This window comes from Mytilus trossulus, chromosome 10 (assembly GCF_036588685.1).
Source record: "Mytilus trossulus isolate FHL-02 chromosome 10, PNRI_Mtr1.1.1.hap1, whole genome shotgun sequence".
Taxonomy (NCBI): domain Eukaryota; kingdom Metazoa; phylum Mollusca; class Bivalvia; order Mytilida; family Mytilidae; genus Mytilus; species Mytilus trossulus.
In genome coordinates this window covers 71,230,067-71,246,506 of record NC_086382.1, presented here as the reverse complement: position 1 = coordinate 71,246,506, position 16,440 = coordinate 71,230,067, and the positions used below count along the sequence as shown (strand labels likewise).

The following is a 16,440-nucleotide window of genomic DNA, read 5'->3' as shown; positions in this document are numbered from 1 at the left end:
TCCATTGAAAGGCCGGCAATTTTGAAAATAATTTGATAAACACAACATAGAAGTGCGTTTCTTTGAACGACGCTATTTTAGAAAAAAAAAGACGAAATAAGATGTTAGTGTTACTGATGGTGCTATTCCAGACATCTTACTATCTCATCAGGTAAGTTAACAGTCATTATTTGTATCGCAATGATCATTATACACATCATAAACAATAGTGATTTATCGAGGACTACAAAAACACACATTAATTTACTTCCTTATTTTAAAAGTAGTAGTTGTACAATTGAATTAAATCATATAACGACTTTTAATTTCGGGAACCTGAGTCCTCGTATATTATTATTCATTTATACATAATGACATAATTATGTATACTTCATTGAGACCATATTAAAAAACTTATTAAAAGTAATCATTGGCGGATCCAGAAGGGGGGGGTTGGAGCCCCTCCTTTTTTTGGCCGATCAATGCATTTGAATGGGAGCATACACTTGGAACCACCCTAACTCTGGGTTGGGAACCCCCTTTTAAAATGGCTGGATCAGCGCCTGGTAATTCACAGGAAAGGACGCGCTACGTCGTCAAATGAAAGTCCTTTAAACGAAGCACAAGCTTCCAAATTCGTTTTTTTTATTGACTAATTGCACACCAAGACCAACTAAAGTCAAACAGAAAAAAAATCAAAATTTAATTCAATTGTAAAAGAGTATCAACATTTTGGGACTGGTCCATCTTACTTGATCTTACATATTACCCATCGACCGACATGACCTCGGGAATGCTACTATTGGCATACATTGCATAATAAACTCATCATATATACCAGGATTAAATTTTGTATTTACGCCAGACGTGCGTTTCGTCTACAAAAGACTCACCAGTGACGCTCGACACATGGGTACTTAGGAACAGAACAATTTGTTATTAACAAATACACCTTATTTATAATATACGTATGTTAATAGTATGACAGAAACATGAAAATCATGGAATTTTACAGGAAATTCAAATTAAAAAGCAACCGACTTCTAATCAATGAATGATTCTCACGCTTCAGTGATTCCCTATATAATCAACCATTGTTTTTTTCTCAAAAGCGGGGGCCCGGCCCCTCTGCCCCCCCCCCTAAATCTGCCTCTGCTTCTTTCATGATTTATTATTTTTTTATTGCAGCGGAGCAACAGTCTGTCCAGATGACAACACGTGGTCGAATAGAGCAAAAACGTTTTGTTCGTTGAACCCTCATGAATATCATTGTGTATATAATACATCATGTCAACTTATAGAAGATTGTAGACCAAGTCAAACAAATGATAGGATTAGGCTTTACTTTAGTGAACGAAATACTGAGACATTTTACATTAAGACAGTGCCTGTTATGTCAACAAATAATTCCAATTATCACAAACTACAATATATAACTTTATGTGAAAGTAATATGAGTCATATTCAAAATTCATCGCCTACAAGGAAGAATGATAGTTATAAGATATGCTGTATCGCAGAATCTGTTATACTTGGTCTTTTAGTTATAGGAGTCGTATGGAAATATAGACAATTGCGATATCAAGAGAGTGAAGCAAGTAGTCAATTAACAGCTAAAGATTGTGAGATAGCGAGAATAAAAAGAGAAAACTGTGATAATAAGGAACAAATAGATCAGCTTAAAGAAGAGAAAAATCATATCGTGGAACAACTAGTACGGCTCAAAGATACGAATGGAGAAAAGCCCGGCGTCAAAAATCGCTTTGCGCAAGAAAGTTCACCAGTAGGACAGACATTTGGAGATTTTCGTGAAACTGACATCTTAATATCATAGTCTGACATAGATAGGATCATTTGAAATAAGAAAATATGAAAGCTAGACTAAGTGCAATTGGTTGGTTGATTAGTTGCCTCTCTGGTTATTTGTCTATTTGTTGGGTACATTGATTGCAATGAGTGTAAAAGTATTTCCGTATTTTCTACGGATTCTACAAATGGGAACATTTCATGAAGAATTCGAAAAAAAACTAACTGTTCATTAGATGGATTTTTAACTGAAGCATCGTGCAACTATAATTTGTATTCAATGTAAACATGCATGCATATATCTGGTTTTTTTTGTAAGTGTGTGTGTGTGTGTGTGTGTGTACTTTATGTCATAAACATGCATATATCTTGTTTGTTATCGTTATGAAATAAACTTGTCTCGATTACGACAGGTCGTGAGTGCCATCTTCGGCTATGAAAATCGCGCTGACTTTAAACCTGCTTATCAACATGACCAATCAGTTGACATTTTTGAATTAGAGTAAAGCCTGATCAGATTAGTGTGAGAAATCAAAACGGTTTTCATTCCTGGCGCACTATAACCCAATATCTTTTAGAGTACATACACTCTAACTCTCTTTCATCTTGCAGTAGTATTAAAACATTTGACTTTTGTACAATTTACACAAGTATTCCCATTTCAAAATAAAAGACAAATTGGAAGAGTTCGTATTGCTTTGTTTCATAAAAAAGAATGGCCAACGTAGATACAAGTATTTTGTCTTAGGGACTCAGTCAGCCATGGCGCTGTCAGTTTGTTATCGATCTATGAGTTTGACTGACCCTCTGGTATCTTTTGCCACTCTTTTTAGATACCACATTTAACAGCTAGGATGCTATACTCTGTAAAAAATTCTCCCCATTACTTGCTTTTCACTTTTTTCTTTCGCAAAAACAAAAGCAGTTGTAGGAATAATCAACTCTTTCAATTTGTTGTAGTTTAGAATGGGGAATAATGTGTAAAAGTGTAGAAAAGTCAAATGTTTTAATATACTATTGCAAGATGAAAGAGTCTTAAATTGTATGTACTCTAAAAGATCATATTTTAGTATATCAACATCAATCTAATTAAAATAAAGATCTCTGATTTCGTTATACTACATATGCCTATAAAATGTGATTGAAAAATCACCAAAAAAAACGGATTTCGGAAATGAGTACTGGCAAAGCAGTATTATCCAGGCAAACATGTTTTTTTTATAAGATCGACAGAATGAAAAAACAAAAACGAATCCGAATTATAGTTGTACTTTTTTTTTTAACTTTTTTACTTTATCGACATTTTTCTGAGAAAATATTGTACAACTATACATTTAAGTCATTGGTTCTATAATGATTAACGACACAATGTCCTGTACCAAGTCAGGAAGATGGCCATTGTTATATTATTGTTCGTTTCTGTGTGTGTTGCATTTTAATGTTGTGTTTTTGTTTTTTTCTTATTTTTGAGATATTAAGATAAGACGTGGCACGGTACTTGTCTATCCCAAATTCATGTATTTGGTTTTGATGTTATATTTGTTATTCTCGTGGTCTTTTGTCTGATGCTTGGTCCGTTTCTGTGTGTGTTGCGTTTCGGTGTTGTGTCGTTGTTCTCCTCTTATATTTAATTATTTATGCCATAACCATTTAATGTAACTGTGTTTGTGCGAATAAAATATTGTCTATTGTCTATTGTCTATTTAATGCGTTTCCCTCGGTTTTATTTTGTTACCCCAATTTTGTTTTTTGTCCATGGATTTATGAGTTTTGAACAGCGGTATACTACTGTTGCCTTTATTTTTGACTCTAGTACTCATAGGACGAAATATTATTTGGGGCGAGTTTGGGTCCAGAAATAAATAAAATATGTTTTGAGATTGTCCAGAAAGCGTTTCAGTAACCCGGACTCTCTTTTTCCAAGATGGCTTCCAGAAAACACACGAGTTCTCCTGTACAATATGTTCAAATTGATGGTCTTGTACGTGTTCTTATTAATAGATTTCAATAATTAGTGTATGTCCATTAAATATAACTATTTATCTTTTCAATAAAACCGAAAAGGTACCTTCTAATCCGGCGACGCAATCACATTATAGTCCCCTCATCGTTTGTGGTGCCACAGGAAATTCTAGATGATAAATTCTGTCAATAAAAGTCTGAAATAATAAAGTCGACTATTAGAAACGCTATTCCTCCGTTTTTTCATAGACTGCTATGTATGTTACAAATCAAAATAAGCCAGGCCTCCCAGAGTGCGGCATTCGCAAGTACAAATACATTTTATATATTCTGTAAATTCTGAAAATGTACTTTTATTGATACACCCGGCACTTGAGCATTAATTTTTTAAATCCAATTGGTTGCCTCTGATATTTCAAAGAAATAACATAGTTGAAAGAGTGTATGAGTGGCCTCTTGTCTGTTTGAGATGCGCCCTAGTCAATTACATTTTATCCTACCGTAGTCTAAGATCGTTCATCTTGTCAGTTCGTTAGGTATTTGTGTTTGAACTTAACACACGGGGAAACTCCGCATTGATGTCACTACGGTACTTCTGACGTAGAAAAACAGTGCAAAATACGTTTTTTCTGCACTTTTGAATAAAAAAAACATTTCTAAAGGTAAGTTTTCATTGTTGTTCTCAATTATTGCCAAAAAATGCCAATTTTCTAATGCCCGTTTCAATCCCAACTTCCGAATATTTAAAAACATTCTAGAACTTCACAAAATCCCATTTCCGGCCTCCATTGCTTTGTGTACATTCCATTCAGCGTCATCACTCTTGTGGCAGGCAATACAGGTCAAGCAAATCGTATTTTTAGTAATTTAAAAATGACATGCTCCTTACCTCTTTCTCAATTTTCCCGCGAAAAAAGCCCAACCAAAATGAAAGGAAAACTATATGAAAAAACGATGTCATAATTTTGAACAGGCATATAGAGTTGGTTAATAAGAAACAATTTACATTTATTTTTCATAGAATTTTTTTTTTATTCATTATAAAAAGATCGATATTCTGACCAACATGACTGTAGGTAAATATTCATACAAAATTCCCTTGATGTCAAAAGGGATGGCAAAAAAAGAGTTTTCCTGTTGAATAAAACCCAGAACTATTGCAAAATATTTTGAAGTTATATCCCAGAAAGAAATAACGTAATTGCCGTAGACTGAAAAATGCCCTAATTGACAGTAGCGCAATTTGATTGGATATAACGAATTGACATCACATGATTTTGACGCCATTGAAATTTTAATGTAAACAAACAAGGTCAGAAGGTTCCGTATGGGACATCATCGTACAATTAGTTACTGACAAACAATTACAAGTTATCAAGCTTGCCAATGCATGGTTATAAAAAATTAAAGCTAAGTCTACAGAAAAAATAAGAAAAAAATAGCCTTAGTATAATGACTTATCATTACACCTGGATACTACAATGTTCATAGTTAGACTCGTAACGGGAAGAAGAATTTGCCATCAAGCATCAAATGGTTATCATTCAATACAGCCTACTTACAAAATGTATAATCTCATCAAGTTTGACGGAAGTTTGACATCTTGAACTTTTTCGACCATCCAATGTTGATTTCTGGTTACTAGGATCTTCTATCTTCTTTATGACTAACTATGATATCTAATTATAACCGAATTTGCTATTCATATGCAAGAAGGTAGAAGAACCATGGTACTGGAAATCAGTGTAGATTGGTCGAAATAGTTCAATATGTCAAACAGACTTCCGTCTAACTTGATTAGATTAAAAGTAGAATGTATAATTAAATGTTGAAAAAAGCTGATTATCTTGATATAGTAAAGTCGTTGATTCTAATAAGGCACATGCAAATGTAGAAAAACATTTATCTACAAGTGTGTACTGGCACGGATATCTGACAAATTTATACAAAATGAGCCCAAACAAATTGTCCTCAATCTTCTGTTTTGGATGGGAACTGCTTTCTGTCTCTATATTCATGATATTGCACAAAAAAAAAGAAAACAGCAAAATCCATAAAAGGCAAACGTAAATTAGTAAATATATGCATTATAGGGACAGAAGAATTTGGTCCAGAAGAATGCACAAGAATTTGAATGACTTTTCTTCATCTGATGGCTGAGTTTTTATACGACCGCAAATTTTGAAAAAATTTTCGTCGTATATTGCTATCACGTTGGCGTCGTCGTCGTCGTCTGAATACTTTTAGTTTTCGCACTCTAACTTTAGTAAAAGTGAATAGAAATCTATGAAATTTTAACACAAGGTTTATGACCATAAAAGGAAGGCTGGTATTGATTTTGGGAGTTTTGGTCCCAACATTTTAGGAATTAGGGGCCAAAAAGGGCCCAAATAAGCATTTTCTTGGTTTTCGCACTATAACTTTAGTTTAAGTTTATAGAAATCTATGAAATTTTGACACAAGGTTTATGACCACAAAAGAAAGGTTGGGATTGATTTTGGGAGTTTTGGTTTCAACAGTTTAGGAATAAGGGGCCAAAAAAAGGGCCCAAATAAGCATTATTCTTGGTTTTCCCACAATAACTTTAGTTAAAGTAAATAGAAATCAATGAAATTTAAACACAATGTTTATGACCACAAAAGGAAGGTTGGTATTGATTTTGGGAGTTTCGGTCCCAACAGTTTAGGAATTAGGGGCCAAAAAGGGACCCAAATAAGCATTTTTCTTGGTTTTCGCACCATAGCTTTAGTATAAGTAAATAGAAATCTATGAAATTTAAACACAAGGTTTATGACTATAAAAGGAAGGTTGTTATTGATTTTGGGAGTTTTGGTCCCAACAGTTAAGGAAAAAGGGGCCCAAAGGGTCCAAAATTAAACTTTGTTTGATTTCATCAAAATTGAATAACTGGGGTTCTTTAATATGCCGAATCTAACTGTGAATGTAGATTCTTAATTTTTGGTCCCGTTTTCAAATTGGTCTACATTAAGGTCCAAAGGGTCCAAAATTAAACTTAGTTTGATTTTAACAAAAATTGAAACCTTGGGGTTCTTTGATATGCTGAATCTAAAAATGTACTTAGATTTTTGATTATTGGCCCAGTTTTCAAGTTGGCCCAAATCGAGGTCCAAAATTAAACATTGTTTGATTTCATCAAAAATTGAATAATTGGGGTTCTTTGATATGCCAAATCTAACTGTGTATGTAGATTCTTAATTTTTGGTCCAGTTTTAAAATTGGTCTAAATTAAAGTGCAAAGGGTCCAAAATTAAACTAAGTTTGATTTTAACAAAAATTAAATTCTTGGGCCTCTTTGATATGCTGAATCTAACCATGTACTTAGATTTTTGATTATGGGCCCAGTTTTCAAGTTGGTCCAAATCAGGATCTAAAATTATTATATTAAGTATTGTGCAATAGCAAGTCTTTTCAATTGCACAGTATTGTGCAATGGTAAGAAATATCTAATTTCACAATATTGTGAAATAGCAAATTTTTTTTTAATTAAGAGTTATCTTTGTCCAGTATAGTAAGCAAGAAATATCTGCAAGAATTTTTTTTAATTGGAGTTATCTTTCTTTGTCCAGAATCAACTTAAATCTTTGTTATATACAATATACAATGTATATTCACTTTTTACTACCAACTGATAAATTTAAATAATCTTTACCATTCAGTGATAACAAGCAGTTTTTTTTACATCTTAATATTTTATGATGTATTTAAATGAGTAGTAATTGTTGCAAACTCCATTAGAATATTTTAATTGAAATTAGTTTTGGAATAAGGGAAAGGGGGATGTGATTAAAAAATTGGGTTCAATTTTTCTCATTTGAAATTTCATAAATAAAAAGAAAATTTCTTCAAACATTTTTTTGAGAGGATTAATATTCAACAGCATAGTGAATTGCTCTAAGAGAAAACAAAAATTTTAAGTTCATTTGAATACATTCATTCTGTGTCAGAAACCTATGTTGTGTCAACTATTTAATCACAATCCAAATTTAGAGCGGAATCCAGCTTGAATGTTGTGTCCATACTTGCCCCAACCGTTCAGGGTTCAACCTCTGCGGTCGTATAAAGCTACGCCCTGCGGAGCATCTGGTTTATTACGAAGTTGACATATCCTTTTGTTTCGTGCACAGATGTATAAAATTCATCGGAATGTGTGAGATGGACCAACTGAGAATTCATTCATATATTTTGCTTTGTTGCATTTTAGGGTGCATTGAAGATGGTTAAGCATTGTCAAAAACACGTTCACATACATATTTTTACTTTTAGGTTGTATTGAGGATAGTTAAGCATTGTCAAGAACACGTTCACATACATATTATTTATTATGTTACATTGTAGGTTGTATTGAAGATAGTTAAGCATTGTCAAGAGGAAGCAGCTGGTGGAACAGATTTGGTCCAGGGTGTTTTGTTAGGTCTAGTCGTCGACAACAAGTTGGAAATCACAAATTGCTTTCCTTTCCCTAGGCATAATGATGAAGAAGAATTTAATGAAGGTAAGTAAAGATATTTTCTGAAGTTTACCTCATAGTTCCAGTGTAAGGAGTGGTCATTATGAAGTGTCTGTGGTTGTATGTGTCTATAATTTGTATCTCTTCTGTAAATGTTTTTCTCTAATTCTATGGAAATTTATCCCTTTCCGAACCCATTGTATAAAAAAGTTTAATCAACGTGTGGTTACTGGTGATCTCAAAAGATCATTGGATGATTTTAAGGGTCATGACCTTTTTAGCTTACTGAATGAATCAAAATATGCTAACAGGTGTTTATGAAATTGACCACTTCGTGCACTGCGAAAGGCACTCGAAGGGAATTTTCGGTTAACAAAAAAAGAAAATGTATTTTCAATCATTAGAGAAACAGATTCTTACATAGTTACTCTTGGATTATCGGATTTATCCAATCTCTATAGTTAAATTATAAATTTTAAAGTCCTCGCCGAGGCGGCTCGTACTTTAAAATTGATAATTTAACTATCTCAATTGGATAAATCTGATAATCCACTGGTATCAATGTAAGAATCTATATGAATAAAGCTGAAGTTGGTGGTTTAATAAATTAATATCTTTATTTTTATACTTTTGGCAGCAAAATCAAATGAAAGAAATCAACAATGTTTAAAAACTATACTAAGTTATGCCACAAACCATAAAACCTTGCAAAGAAATAATTCCTTCTAGGCTGCAAGGCCACCACAGTGACCATTCATTCAAGCCTGCTAGGCTGCAAGGCCACGACAGTGACCATACATTCAAGCCTGCTAGGCTGCAAGGCCACCATAGTGACCATACATTCAAGCCTGCTAGGCTGCTAGGCCACCATAGTGACCATACATTCAAGCCTGCTAGGCTGCTAGGCCACCACAGTGACCATACATTCAAGCCTGCTAGGCTGCAAGGCCACCATAGTGACCATACATTCAAGCCTGCTAGGCTGCAAGGCCACCATAGTGACCATACATTCAAGCCTGCTAGGCTGCAAGGCCACCATAGTGACCATACATGTACATTCAAGCCTCCTAGGCTGCTAGGCCACCACAGTGACCATACATTCAAGCCTGCTAGGCTGCAAGGCCACCATAGTGACCATACATTCAAGCCTGCTAGGCTGCAAGGCCACCATAGTGACCATACATTCAAGCCTGCTAGGCTGCAAGGCCACTACAGTGACCATACATTCAAGCCTGCTAGGCTGCTAGGCCACCACAGTGACCATACATTCAAGCCTGCTAGGCTGCAAGGCCACCATAGTGACCATACATGTACATTCAAGCCTCCTAGGCTGCTAGGCCACCACAGTGACCATACATTCAAGCCTGCTAGGCTGCAAGGCCACCATAGTGACCATACATTCAAGTCTGCTAAGCTGCTAGGCCACCACAGTGACCACACACCCAAGCAATATGGCCACCTTCAAGCAGTGATCTAGATAAGATTTGAAAATAGAGGGACATAATCAGTACTTGTGGTATCTCTACATGCTGTATAATACTAGTCTTTTGTCCTGGTAAAACACATTTAGAAAAAATTATGTACTTCAAGATACCAAAGCAGCAATAAAATGTTAAAAAAATGTAAGTAAGACAGATGTCACCCTTCATTATAATAATTTGTTTATCCCTACCATTTTCTCTTTCCTTTGCTTACTTCCCTTCAGACTTTGTAATTAATGAATGAACATACAAAAAGAAAACATCACCTTATTTAGGTTTTGGTTTCATATACATGTACATTGTAATTATTATATAAGTGTCATTGTAATTTAAATTCTCTTTTTTATTAAACATGTTTATTGATTATGAGTATGACATAAAATTTGTGTATATGATAAACATTGTATTGAATATTTTGTAGTTTTTGATTTGACATCATATTTCTTTCATATGTCATGATTACCAACCAAATATATTTTTATTGACCCGCAACAAAGTTGTTGGTGCGATATAGTTTTACCCTTGTCCGAAATACTGTAATTCCGTAATTCTGTCATTCCGCAACAAACCATTCTACAGAGTTTTTTTCTAAACTCCTTCAGATATTGGGCTGATTTTTGATTTGTGAGACTACCATCATGTTTATGTCCACATTGATTTTGCAGATTTTTCAATTTTTTGAGAAGGGGCTATTCGTGTCTCTTTGACACATCTAGTTTTATAATAATGTTTTACTTGATGTCATATTTCTCTCTCATGTGATGATTATAATGTACATTTATGTATTATTTTGTAGTTCAATACCAGATGGAAATGATGAGAAATCTACGACATGTAAACATAGACCATTTACATGTTGGATGGTATCAGAGTACATACTTTGGGTCTTTCATCAACAGACCATTATTAGACTCTCAGTTCAACTACCAAGATAATATTGAAGAATCTGTTGTTCTTATTTATGGTAAGGTAATCCTTATATCCATACACTTATGATTTCTAATAGTCATCCATTGCTAACATCACTGGGGATAAAGTAAAAGTAAAAAATTGTTAATAAATCTTAAGGATTTAATCACTATGTCAGCAGCTTTAATTTAACCAACTAAAAAATGTAGCATTTTAAATTCAACCTAAGTGTAAACATACAGAATAAAGGTCAATGAAAGAGCAACCCAATAACACAAACATACAACGGACATGTTACCGTAATAAAGTGCATGTAGTGTGTTGTTTAAACAAAGAGAGACATGTAAATTTAAATGCACTTAGAATAACTGTTTGAACTGATTTTGATTAACATGAGAGAAAGGAGATGTCTGATGAATCATGTTCTACTCTTGTGAAACCTTTTGATCACTTGATCACTATCTGAATTCAGTTTATAAATACCAAGGTATACTTAAATGCCATGTTTTTTAGCCTGAGGAATAATTTTCAAATCAATTTTTATATGTATTTCAACTATAAAACATTTAAGACCCTTTGCGTACAACACAGGGATATTTAGCATTAAAGGCCTACAGATTGACCAGAGAAATGATAAATTTTTATATGTATTACAATTATAACATTTCAGATCCTCTACGTACAACACAGGGATATTTAGCATTAAAGGCCTACAGATTAACGAGAGAAATGATGGACTTCTATAGAAATGGAGATTACAGCCCAGACTCAATTAAAGAATCAAATATCAGCTTTGAAAAAATGTTTGAAGAAATCCCAATCTATGTGAAGAATTCTCATCTGACCAATGCCTTGTTGTGTGAAGTAGAAGAAAAAACAACTGATGAAGATAAATTTAATTATCTGGATTTAGCAACTAGGTAAGGGAGATAACTCAAGACAAAATATATTAATATTATGACTTCTTCTTCCAAGTAAGGCACCAAATTCATATTGAATGTGTATGGTCCCACGAAAACTTAGCGCAGTGCCCTGCAAGGCAGCAAGTATTCTCAAAGCTATTTACAATTAAAATTTATATACACTCTATGCTGTTCACTTCCTTCCAGAGTCTGCTTTCAGAGCAGCTCTGAATCCCTCTTGAGTCAGCCAATGACTTTGAGTCAGGAAGATAAGGAACTTGTCAAATTACTTTCCAAATTATTTGACCCCACTCTATACTGCAACCATCTTGTTTGTCTGTTTGTCCAACTATTATTTTCATCACACTTTCTTCATATATATCTATTTACTAAATTTACTAAATAGAAAAATTTCATATTGATTCAGCAGCTTAAAAGCAACAAGTAGTGATGTAGTGATGCGTTAGCATGTTCAGAATCTGTGACTCATTTCACAGTTAAACTTTCCAGATAAAATGCTTGTTAATCATAAACATCTCAGTATTACAGATAAACCATTTTTGTTGATTCATTTTTTGGTGAAAGAGCCCATGTTAGATACCTACTCCTTGTAACAGATACTTTGAATTTTTCAATATGTTGACTTAACTACTTGAAATTTCTCTAAACTATTGAACAGTGATGAGTTGTGATTACTGTATGTTTTTGGAATTTGTTGGACCCTTCTTTTTATTTCCAATAATTTAAATAACAGGTGATAATTTTTTACTACATCAATGCTTGGTTAATTTTATAATAATTACATTAGATGTATGTTTCATTATAATACGTTATTCTGATTGGCTAATTGCACATCACATGTTATTCCGTAAGCAGTTGCATGAGACAATAACATTTCATTCATGATGACACGAGGTGCCACAATAAAGTGCACAGGTGAATTTAAAAATTCAACTTCATGAAAATCGTGTTTTTATAATCCTAGCTAAAAAATGTAATTATAAGTATTGAATGCTTCTTTTTGTAACTTTATAGGGTTGTGAAAGCGTTGACCGTGCGTACATTTTTAGAATGAAGCGCTTCCGCGCTTCATACAAAATGTACTTCGGTCAACCCTTTTACCCCCCAATAAATTTACAAAAAGAAGCATTCAATTCTTAAATAAAAAAAGAATGTCTTGAATCAAGATGAAATTGTATGTTGAGTTTCTGTTTACTTCCAACATACATACATCTTCACAGCCTTTATTAGAGAATTACATGAATTAGAGAAGATCAGAAAGATCAATGTAAAACTTAATTATATGATATTAAAGAGATAAAGAGATGTGGGGGTTAGATATTAAAGAGATAAAGAGATGTGGGGGTATTAGAGAAGATCAGAAAGATCAATGTAAAACCTAATTATATGATATTAAAGAGATAAAGAGATGTGGGGGTTAGATATTAAAGAGATAAAGAGATGTGGGGGTATTAGAGAAGATCAGAAAGATCAATGTAAAACTTAATTATATGATATTAAAGAGATAAAGAGATGTGGGGGTTAGATATTAAAGAGATAAAGAGATGTGGGGGTATTAGAGAAGATCAGAAAGATCAATGTAAAACTTAATTATATGATATTAAAGAGATAAAGAGATGTGGGGGTTAGATATTAAAGAGATAAAGAGATGTGGGGGTATTAGAGAAGATCAGAAAGATCAATGTAAAACTTAATTATATGATATTAAAGAGATAAAGAGATGTGGGGGTTAGATATTAAAGAGATAAAGAGATGTGGGGGTATTAGAGAAGATCAGAAAGATCAATGTAAAACTTAATTATATGATATTAAAGAGATAAAGAGATGTGGGGGTTAGATATTAAAGAGATAAAGAGATGTGGGGGTATTAGAGAAGATCAGAAAGATCAATGTAAAACTTAATTATATGATATTAAAGAGATAAAGAGATGTGGGGGTTAGATATTAAAGAGATAAAGAGATGTGGGGGTATTAGAGAAGATCAGAAAGATCAATGTAAAACTTAATTATATGATATTAAAGAGATAAAGAGATGTGGGGGTTAGATATTAAAGAGATAAAGAGATGTGGGGGTTAGATATTAAAGAGATAAAGAGATGTGGGGGTATTAGAGAAGATCAGAAAGATCAATGTAAAACTTAATTATATGATATTAAAGAGATAAAGAGATGTGGGGGTTAGATATTAAAGAGATAAAGAGATGTGGGGGTATTAGAGAAGATCAGAAAGATCAATGTAAAACTTAATTATATGATATTAAAGAGATAAAGAGATGTGGGGGTTAGATATTAAAGAGATAAAGAGATGTGGGGGTATTAGAGAAGATCAGAAAGATCAATGTAAAACTTAATTATATGATATTAAAGAGATAAAGAGATGTGGGGGTTAGATATTAAAGAGATAAAGAGATGTGGGGGTATTAGAGAAGATCAGAAAGATCAATGTAAAACTTAATTATATGATATTAAAGAGATAAAGAGATGTGGGGGTTAGATATTAAAGAGATAAAGAGATGTGGGGGTTAGATATTAAAGAGATAAAGAGATGTGGGGGTATTAGAGAAGATCAGAAAGATCAATGTAAAACTTAATTATATGATATTAAAGAGATAAAGAGATGTGGGGGTTAGATATTAAAGAGATAAAGAGATGTGGGGGTATTAGAGAAGATCAGAAAGATCAATGTAAAACTTAATTATATGATATTAAAGAGATAAAGAGATGTGGGGGTTAGATATTAAAGAGATAAAGAGATGTGGGGGTATTAGAGAAGATCAGAAAGATCAATGTAAAACTTAATTATATGATATTAAAGAGATAAAGAGATGTGGGGGTTAGATATTAAAGAGATAAAGAGATGTGGGGGTATTAGAGAAGATCAGAAAGATCAATGTAAAACTTAATTATATGATATTAAAGAGATAAAGAGATGTGGGGGTTAGATATTAAAGAGATAAAGAGATGTGGGGGTATTAGAGAAGATCAGAAAGATCAATGTAAAACTTAATTATATGATATTAAAGAGATAAAGAGATGTGGGGGTTAGATATTAAAGAGATAAAGAGATGTGGGGGTATTAGAGAAGATCAGAAAGATCAATGTAAAACTTAATTATATGATATTAAAGAGATAAAGAGATGTGGGGGTTAGATATTAAAGAGATAAAGAGATGTGGGGGTATTAGAGAAGATCAGAAAGATCAATGTAAAACTTAATTATATGATATTAAAGAGATAAAGAGATGTGGGGGTTAGATATTAAAGAGATAAAGAGATGTGGGGGTATTAGAGAAGATCAGAAAGATCAATGTAAAACTTAATTATATGATATTAAAGAGATAAAGAGATGTGGGGGTTAGATATTAAAGAGATAAAGAGATGTGGGGGTATTAGAGAAGATCAGAAAGATCAATGTAAAACTTAATTATATGATATTAAAGAGATAAAGAGATGTGGGGGTTAGATATTAAAGAGATAAAGAGATGTGGGGGTTAGATATTAAAGAGATAAAGAGATGTGGGGGTATTAGAGAAGATCAGAAAGATCAATGTAAAACTTAATTATATGATATTAAAGAGATAAAGAGATGTGGGGGTTAGATATTAAAGAGATAAAGAGATGTGGGGGTTAGTTAGACATCAAACAAACTTCTTCTTTTCTTTCAGTTCAATGTTGGAAAAAAATCTCCGTCAGTTAATGGATTGTGTTGATGAGGTTGCTATGGATGCTAATCGTTTCCTTAACTACCAGAGACAACATAATAAACAATCTGTACAGAAACAGCAGTTCTTGACGAAGAGGGTAGGTTTATATCAGTATAATAAAAAACTCATTCTAGTTTGTATAAGATGAGCTTTTTTTAGAGACTAAATTTTTGGTCTGAGTGATTTTTGTTGTTAAACATACCATAACATGAAATTCACCATTTCAGCTGATATATATATATATGGATACAGCAGACAACACTTGTTTTCCTTGTTGAAATCACACAATTTTTCTATGAAATTAATAAGAGTTCTCACATTCTCACATTATGGAATATTAATATTATGTACATACAAAAAAACCATGATACTGTGGTAATTTTTAAGAAATAAATATTCCTGTAAATCAATTTCTGTGTTTGGAAACAAATTTTGAAACTAAAAATTCACATTAACACAAAAATTCTCTATTACCATTATTTGAGAGGCAATCATAGAAATGATTGTTTTACTACTGTCAACTTATGATTTTGTTTCAAACAAAGTTAAACCATTAGATCTATAAATTACCATGTCATAATGCCTGAAAAATATAATAAAAAGAAAAGGATGTGGGGTATCTACCTTTGATACAAAATCACTATATGCACAGTAAAAAAAAAATTAAAAGCAAAGAAACAATGCTGTTATTTCTGTTCTACATCTCAAAGCAACAGTGAGGCCTTCAAATGGAGCAAAACACTCAGAACTCAAGTTAAAGAGTTAGCATCTGTTTTAGTGTAATTCCTTGTAAGAATAGATGTAGACTTTCATAGCTATAATGTAAGAATTTTATGAAGATTAATCATGTAATACTGAAATATTTTTCAGCAACAAGAGAATACAGCCAGAGAAGCTAGAGGTGAGAAGCCCTTACCTGAGGATGACATCAACAAGATGTTCAAGCCAATACCAGCCCCGGCTAGATTAGATAGCCTGTTATTGGCTGAACAGATTAATAACTACTGCCAGCAAATAGGAGAGTTCTCATCACAGAGCGTTGGAAAGCTGTTTATGTCGGAAACTTTACAGAAAGAACCATTAGAAAGTTAATGAACAGATTAAATTTAGATTTGAAAACGGAAAATAAACATAAGATTGATATGGATAGCCATTTTGGTACATTGAGAATGAAAAAAAGTTTTCAGAATAAAAAAATCAAAGACTGGAA

The 16,440-nt window shown here is 32.9% G+C and overlaps 2 protein-coding genes across 2 annotated transcripts; both read left to right on the top strand.

Moving 5' to 3' along the window:
- On the top strand, positions 1-2,391 carry LOC134686601 (uncharacterized). The gene is made up of 2 exons (XM_063546273.1): positions 1-151; positions 1,168-2,391. Exons 1-2 carry the CDS (start codon positions 102-104, stop codon positions 1,811-1,813), a joined length of 696 nt encoding a protein of 231 aa, XP_063402343.1. The 5' UTR covers positions 1-101; the 3' UTR covers positions 1,814-2,391.
- Positions 2,392-3,652: 1,261 nt separating this feature from the next.
- Positions 3,653-16,440, top strand: LOC134688470 (eukaryotic translation initiation factor 3 subunit H-A-like). The gene is made up of 6 exons (XM_063549205.1): positions 3,653-3,766; positions 8,104-8,260; positions 10,493-10,660; positions 11,276-11,525; positions 15,192-15,327; positions 16,101-16,440. The coding sequence occupies exons 1-6, from the start codon at positions 3,710-3,712 to the stop codon at positions 16,320-16,322; spliced, it is 990 nt and encodes a 329-aa protein (XP_063405275.1). The 5' UTR covers positions 3,653-3,709; the 3' UTR covers positions 16,323-16,440.